General features: G+C 37.3%; 1 protein-coding gene and 1 pseudogene across 1 annotated transcript; both read right to left on the bottom strand.

Moving 5' to 3' along the window:
• Positions 1 to 1,169: 1,169 nt before the first annotated feature.
• LOC148006275 (heat shock protein HSP 90-alpha pseudogene) lies at positions 1,170 to 3,327 on the bottom strand (annotated as a pseudogene).
• A 2,199-nt stretch (positions 3,328 to 5,526) lies between these two features.
• Positions 5,527 to 6,426, bottom strand: Vom1r72 (vomeronasal 1 receptor 72). Its single transcript, NM_001009521.1, is given in 1 exon segment — positions 5,527 to 6,426. A coding segment is annotated over 1 exon segment (900 nt).
• Between the last annotated feature and the right edge of the window lie 2,356 nt (positions 6,427 to 8,782).

The following is an 8,782-nucleotide window of genomic DNA, read 5'->3' as shown; positions in this document are numbered from 1 at the left end:
TATTTACTGGTCCTTTGAGCTGGGAGTCTTCAATCTCTTCTATACCTATTATCCTTAGGTTTGATCTTCTCATTGTGTCCTGGATTTCCTGTATGTTTTGGACCAGTAGCTTTTTCCGCTTTACATTATCCTTGACAGTTGAGTCAATGATCTCTATGGAATCTTCTGCTCCTGAGATTCTCTCTTCCATCTCTTGTATTCTGTTGGTGAAGCTCGTATCTACAGCTCCTTGTCTCTTCTTTTGGTTTTCTATATCCAGGGCTGTTTCCATGTGTTCTTTCTTGATTGCTTCTATTTCCATCCTCAATTCCTTCAACTGTTTGATTGTGTTTTCCTGGAATTCTTTCAGGGATTTTTGTGTCTCCTCTCTATAGGCTTCTGCTTGTTTATTTATGTTTTCCTGGAATTCTTTCAGGGATTTTTGCGATTCCTCTCTGTAGGCTTCTACTTGTTCTCTAAGGGAGTTCTTCACATCTTTCTTGAAGTCCTCCAGCATCATGATCAAAAATGATTTTGAAACTAGATCTTGCTTTTCTGGTGTGTTTGGATAATCCATGTTTGTTTTGATGGGAGAATTGGGCTCCGATGGTGCCATGTAGTCTTGGTTTCTGTTGCTTTGGTTCCTGCGCTTGCCTCTCGCCATCAGATTATCTCTAGTGTTCCTTTGTTCTGCTATTTCTGACAGTGGCTAGACTGTCCTATAAGCCTGTGTGTCAGGAGTGCTGTAGACCTGTTTTCCTCTCTTTCAGTCAGTTATGGGGACAGAGTGTTCTGCTTTCGGGCGTGTAGTTTTCCCTCTCTACAGGTCTTCAGCTGTTCCTGTGGGCCTGTGTCTTGAGTTCACCAGTCAGCTTTCTTGCAGCAGAAAATTTGGTCTTACTTGTGGTCCTGAGTCTCAAGTTCGCTCGTGGGGTGCTGCCCACGAGCTCTCTGCAGTGGCAGCAACCAGGAAGACCTGTGCCGCCCCTTCCGGGAGCTTCAGTGCACCAGGGTTCCAGATGGTCTTTGGCTTTTTCCTCTGGCGTCCGAGATGTGTGTGCAGGGAGCAGTCTCTTCTGGTTTCCCAGGCTTGTCTGCCTCTCTGAAGGTTTAGCTCTCCCTCCCACGGGATTTGGGTGCAGAGAACTGTTTATCCGGTCTGTTTCCTTCAGGTTCCGGCGGTGTCACAGCTAGTCTCCTTTTTCCATGCGTGATATGTTATCATCTCCTTTCAGCCATGGCATTTCTGCAATTACAGCAGCTCTCATATCATCACCAGTAGGATCATCTTCATCAATACCTGGACCAAGCTTGATCATCCTATAAATCCTGTAAGCCTGGGTCTGGAGATCTTCCAGACTGAAGCCAGAAGACAGGAGTGCAGTTTCATATAGCAAGATAATCAGATCCTTCATGGACCTGTCATTCTTGTCAGCCTCTGCCTTTTGCATTAAGGTTTCAATAATGCAGTGATCAGGGTTTATCTCCAGGTGTTTCTTTGCTGCCATGTTGTTGACTTGTCTCTAAGGTCATGAGTTTTCATGATTCTCCCCATATTTGCTGTTCACCCAAATGTGATTGTGTCAATACAGCATAGGGACATCACCATCAGTTCGACTCAACCACCTTTTGAACCGTTTTCTTCAAAATGTCTTTCATAATTTTGCAGAGGTTCTCCAATTTTGTCCTTTTCTCTTTCCATTTCTTCTTTTCCTCTTCATCTTCTGGAAGTTCCAGTCCTTCTTTGGAAACTGATTCCAAGATCTTGCCCTCAAATTCCTTCAGCTGTTGCACACAATACTCATCAATAGGTTCAATCATATAGATTACTTCTAATCCATGGTTTTAGAGATGTTCCACAAAATCTGTGTTAGCAACCTGGTCCATAGTCCGACCTGTGATAAAATAGATGTGCTTCTGGTTTTCCTTCATTCTGGTACAGTAGTCCTTGAGGGAAACTATCTCATCCCCAGAAGCACATGTGTAGTATGTTAAAAAAATAACTCTGAAAGCTTCTTCCAATTTTGAGAATGTTTATGAATTCCAAGCTTTATATTTATTGAGAACTGTTCATAAAATTTTTGTACTTCTTTTTATCTTCTGCCAGTTCAGTAAATAGTTCTAAGCATTTCTTGATCAAATTCTGTTAACTTTCAGAATTTTGCTTTGTTGCAGCATTTCATGGGAAATATTTAGAGGAAGATTCTCAGAATTCACCACCTCTCTAATGAAGTTCAAATACTCAAGGATTAACTCCTCACAGTTATCCATGATGAAAACATGTGACCCCTGGGTGGAGGAAAGCCCTAGGTGAAGAGGGGCTAGCCAGAACCTTGCTGTTGAAAAGGCAGTTTTTGACTGCAGCCTTTGTTAGGTGTGCAATGTATTCACTGCAGTGTACTCATGCTGGGGAAATAGAAGTGCTTATTGGGAACATCAGTCTCTAGGTAGTCTCTAGAAGTGCACTAACAGTGTTGATGTGGTAGTGCACGCCTTTAGTTTTAGATTGAGGCAGGTAGATCTCTGTGTTCTGTGTCAGCCAGTGCTATATATAGATTTTGTCTCAAAACAGTAAGAAAGGGTGCATAAGTTACTGGTAGGGTGGTTTGGCATGTAAAGGTGTTTGGTGAAGCTGGTGACCTAAGTTTGATTTCCAGGATCCAGGTGATAGGAGAAAAGTCATTCACAACTTGTCTTTTAGCCTCCACGCAAGTGCAGTGGCACAGTGTGCACACATGCATACAGTAATGCATAAATGTAAAGGTGCACACCATGGTAAAAATAAGAGGGCTGACACAACTCTTTAGGATTGTTTTATTTCATATGAATGGTCAAAATGGGGAAATGGAGGTCAAAGTTGGCCTTTGAGCAGATGCTGTTACCAGGTGGTGGAGGTGGGTTAGGGCAAAAACTAGTGCTGAGAAAAAGGCACTGTAGCTACTGGTTGGTTCAAGCTGTCTAGCCATTGGTTAGGTGTGCATTTCAGTTAACATTGCCAGGCATTAGAGGTAAGTCCCAGTACCGAAAGGATGTTAGAAATAGCAAAAGAATCACTAAAAGTCAGGCTAGTCTTTGTGGAGGGCTGTCTGGGCATGGAACTTAGGGAGTTGTGCAGAGTAGAGTATGGTACTACATCCAGAAGACAGCTGTCTTTCCCAGGGCCCTATGTGCATCTTGGTAAATATTTGTGTTCATTGTGCACAGTTCATTTCTTGTCATTTGAATGTTATGTCCTAAAAGAGAGCACATGGCTAAAAGTACAGCTATGGATATGGTAGGACTCACAAAGAGGGCTCCTCTTGAACATGAAACTGTTAACCCATGTATGGACAGTGTGGGAAAATCCATGCTGCTAGGATGACTGAAGGGGCAGAAAAGTTCTCAAGGTAAGATCTTCAGCTGTGTGAAGACTGAAATCCTGAGAGATCCCACTGTGTGTGCATCTTCCAGCTTTTCCATAGGAATACATTTCTCAATCGGGGAACACCCTAACTACATGAGTTAGTGTATAGTTCTGTTGATAAGCTTAGGATTGCTATACTTAGTGTGGACTGTTGCTTTACATTTCCTTGTGAACTGAGCACTGAGCAAATGCAGAATTTAGTTTTAACTTTGCTGTATGTCTATCTAGAGCCCTGCTGCCATTTTTGTCTTCTATGAAATTTCTGTTGCCAAGGAAGAAAGGATTACAATTTCATCTGACAGATTGCGGTGGCCTGGTGTATTCTTGGTTATCAAAATCCTTGTGTAGTGTGGGGTTTTTAGTTGATGAATATTCACAATGTGGGGAAAGCATGGGAGATACTACATGATTTCAATTACCTAAGTATATGTACACTTGCAGGATCTAGAACGACACATCAAGCTGAGCAGCTTGTGACCGGGTGGCTTTGTTCTTGCCCTCTTGTGTTTTGTTTCCTGGAATGCACATATTAAAAAGTAAATGAAAGATTCTTTTAAAAACCTAAAAAAAAAGAACACTAACCCAATTTAAAAGTTGAATAAATACCAAAACAGAGAATTTTCAGAAGAGGAAACTCAAAGTACTATTAAATAACATCAGTGTAATATAAATTAAAGCCACCTTGAGATTTAACAATATAGCAGACAGAATGGCTAAGATGAATAATGTCAATGACACTTCATGCTGGTAAGTATGTGAGGTAAGGAGAACACTTATGCATTGCTGTTGGGAACACCTATTCCTACTTCTAATATGGAAATCAGTGTGGTGGTTCCTCAGGAAGTTGGGAACAGAACTATTTCAAGTACAGCTATATCACTTTTAGACATATACCCAGAGGACACATCATTCTACTTTGGAGACACTGTTTATTCATAGTATACAGAATTTGGAACCATTCTAGATAACCATCAATAGCTAGACATGTAAAGAAAATGTGGTTCCCTTACACAACAAGGCAATACCCAGCTACTAAAAGTAATGAAATTTGCAGATAAAAGTAAATTTACAAAAAGGAATTCTGAGTGAGGTAAAACAACCAAGAAAGACATATATGCAGTATGTGATTATTTATATATGGGTTTTAGTTTTTAAGTCATTAATAAGGAAGCTGTAGTCCATTTAACCATAGAGTTTAGTCATAGCAAAAGGATATACAGGGCTCTCCCTAAAAAGGAAAATACCCTAGACAGTTATGAATGGATGAGGGGTACGGAAATGAGAGTGTCAACCAGGAACAGGGAAGATGGTTAGGAAAGTGAAAGTGGAAAGGGATAGCTAATAGTAAGGAACATTCTGATTGTTGCAAGGTAAGCCACAAAGTGTACATAAACATACCTTCTTTGTCTGTGCACAGACATACAAGCATACACATATTCACAAATACACATTCTACATATGTTATCTGTATGTAAATCATTTTATTTACCATTATAATTATTATAATATTTCAATAAGTGTTGATGAAATGAAGTGCAAATAAACAGACATAAAAATGTTTCATATGAGACTAATTACAAAACAGTGGTAACAAATGAAAAGCATAAATTCATTATGAAAGTTGAATTAATAAACAGAATTAAAGCTACAATTTTAAACTTTATTAATGAGTGTAGTGTAAAATGGTTTCAAAGAAAGGAGTTACAAAGTAACTATCAGCAAGGAACTTCTTTCAAATAGCCTCAGTATCAAGGATACTTTTATGATAAAGTAAAAGGAGAAAAGAGAATTCATGTGGAAAGAGCAATGTATGCTGTATAAGGAACTTAAGATGTTTATAGTACTTGGCATCAGTAATGTCAAAAGAATATATGCTTTATTTGAATCATAAGAAGAATATCACTTTGCTACTTGACTAATTGAAGTTAAAGAAGAATTATTAATTTGTAAAACACAATTACTGGGGCTACAGCAGCATATCACCTAATGTCATTTGAAACTTCAGTTCCAGGAGAACTGATGATCTCTTCTGACTTATGTATTAGGAATGTGCACTCGCATATAAGCTGGTACACTAGTATACATAAACAAAAGTATGTGAATCATTTTTAAAAATAATTTTAAAATAATAATTTTTAGAAAATCTAGTGGCGCTTGGAGTGCAAGTTTTTCAGTACACTGATTATTCTCTTATCAGAACTGATTTGTATCAAAGGAGCAATTGTGGGATAGGCATACATCACAAACTGCTGAACCATCAGGATGACTGGGTCATACATCCATAACAGGACTGAGGTAAATGAGATGAAAAAGTCCAACCAGTACATGACCACAAAGAAAACTACCAGCATCAAGATGGTCTGGGTGGCCCTTTTCTCAGGGGACGCTCTCAGGTAGCTGACGCTATGAAGATGCTTGCATTGCCTCTGATGTCTGCATAAGATAATCACCATGTATGTACTTGTAGTCAGCATCACTCCTACAAGACATAGATCTCTGGACATTGTCACTGTTAAAACTAATCCCCTGATGATGTAGTTCATGGGGAAGAGTGAGCAGGATTTAGTGACCTTCATCTGGTGAGTTTTACTCACATTGGTAAAACCAGCAACATAGACGATCCACCTACTACTGAATGACAAATTGAAAGACCAAAGATAGAAAAAAGCATAGACGATGTGTGCTTTTACTTTATGCTTAAACCTTGCCAGCAAAGATGTACTGGGGCTGATTGTGATAGCCTGGGATACACTCAGAAGACAGGTGATGCAGACAGAGAGGCCTCTCATAACTCTGTTTATGTAAAATATAGTCTTACATTTGAAGTCATTCCCAAATTTTAGTGACTCTAATATGCCTGCAAGCAAAGTTTCCCCTCCAGTGAGGATCATCATTATGTGAATGAAGGTCAGTTGACAGGTTATCAGGTCCATGGGCTTAGATCTGTCACCTAGTATTACAGAAGTATAGAAAAAAAGGAGAAATATATTGGCTAGGACTCCAAATCCAGCTTGGATATAAAGAACATTCTCTAATAAGGACATAAGTGGAGAGTATATTCACCTTACAAGCATAGTAGAATTGTATTTGATATCTGGAAAAAACAGTGTATGTGTGAAATATGTCATTTATTGGACAGTATGTATATATCATCATTCTGTTTTCTCTACAAAATCTTCATTAACCAGTTTATTCAACTTCTCCTATTACGTACTGTACATTACAGCCTACATTTGTATATACCATCCATGTATTTCCTGGGTATAAAATATTTCAGATAATAAAAGCCTTCACAGTCATACCTGTACAGAATGAAAACTGTGTCTCATGCACCTTAGTATAATGCCTTAGAAATGTAATCATATTGGCTTTAGTTGTCTCATTGTATAGTTAACACCTAAAACAGTAGTGATAGTACAGAATATTAATCACATCCTTGAAACTGAACAAAATATTTGTTGGTTTGGAAAAAAATCACAAAAGCAATCCAATATGTCAGGCAATTCTGTCTCATATTCCATAATTTTACTATGCTCTATGCATGCTTTGACCCATAATTCTGATGAAATCATGGAAATAATTAATGATCATCTCAATATTTTAATCACCGAAAGGTATATATCAATCTTTTTTAAAGGTTTTTTTCTCCATGAAACTTTATATCCTCAGAATCTAGAATTGAAGACACAGATACATCAGGAGACCAGTAGAGTACATTCCATACCCTATTAATTATGTAACTATTATAATTATAAATAGTCCTAGATAGATTCCAGTTACTTCCCATCACATTTAAACCTTTTGTGAATTCCAATTAAGGATAAAATACTACTCACAAGGATGAAGACAAACACTATTTTTCTTTCCTTTTTGAGGGAAGAGTAAATAATATGATTCCTTGTGACTTTTTCTAGCCATCCATGTTGTTATTTCTCCCACCTTTAGCTAAGAACCATCCACTTTCCCATTTTCCTCTTTGATAAATTGTGTCCCAGTATTCCTCTTTACCTCATTCCCCATTTCTGTATGTACCTGTCTCCTCTATATTAAGTAGCACCGTCTTTCCTATTTCCTTGATCAGATACTTTTATCTTCATATTCTGCTGTCTATTGCTCCCACACTCACCCCTATTCTTGCAATGGTCCAGTTTTGTTTTCCTTATTTCCATAGATTCTAAAGGTTACATAATCATGCCTGATGATGTAGGGCTAGATGCCTCAAAGAAGAGAGAACATGTGATATTAAGACAAACACTATTTCCCATGCATTATGACAAACGTGTTGCTTAGAGATGACCACATGATGATTCTGTTTGGAAATTCCTGTTTGAATTCCTTCCTATACTATGGTTCCAAGTGTTATCATATATGACCAGGATCTAAAAAATTTTACAGTTTCCCTCTACAATCTTACCTTCTATGGTTATTTAAGTTACTTGGCAAGTATCAACTTAATTTTGAATTCATTTAATTCAGTACATTACAATCAGCTCTCTTATAAAGAAATAGAAAATGTATGAACTGACTCAGAGTCTTGTGAGGAAAAGAGGGCCTAATTATATTTTCAGATTCACTTTTATATTGTACATGTAGAGACATATGCATGCATGTATGTATAGAAATCATGCAGGAGTTAGTGGAAGATAATGTCCCCATGAAGATGACATGATAAATCACATATTTTATATTTATATGATTTTAATTCTAAAATGCTTAATCTAGTAAAGGAACGGATTCATTTCAATTGTCAGAGCCAATCATGTAATTCTCTTGTCAACATACATTATAGCTGCACAATTATATTCTGTGCGCAGAAAAGATTTGGGATTAAGGCTGCAGAGGTGGAATAATGGTTAAGAGCAGTTTGAATTCTTGCAAAGGACCAGGGTTAGATTCTCAGCAATGACACAACAGTTCATGACCATCTGTGACTCTAGTTTGGGGGAATCCATTGCCTTTGACATGGAATGTTGCTGCTACACATAAATGCAATCAAGCAAAAGATTCATATATTCAAAATAAAATAAATGATTCTTAAATAATTATATTAAAAGTTCACGAGTAATACTTAACTCCAGCCCTGCTATCCACATCGGAAGAACAGCAGTCATATTCCACTTTTAAAATTGCAAATGAATAAATATATATGATATATAAAAATAATTTTGTATTACTTTTATGTGTACAATTTTATGTATAAAATATATTAACATACCACATGTAATATGGGTAATATGAAAGATGATGATATAAATTAAAATAGTAATATGAAGTTTCATTTTCTTTTTGCAAAGATATGTTCTTCAAAGATTCTCTTTACATCCATTGCTTTGTAAATTTCACATACAGAAAACAACATTTTCTAATTGAAGTGGCATTTTTTTCTGGGTTTCACTGAGT

This window comes from Rattus norvegicus, chromosome 4 (genome assembly GCF_021556685.1).
Source record: "Rattus norvegicus strain SHRSP/BbbUtx chromosome 4, alternate assembly SHRSP_T2T, whole genome shotgun sequence".
In the NCBI taxonomy this organism is placed as follows: Eukaryota; Metazoa; Chordata; class Mammalia; order Rodentia; family Muridae; genus Rattus; species Rattus norvegicus.
Note: the sequence above shows the minus strand (reverse complement) of the source record. Positions and strands in the feature narration are given on the sequence as shown.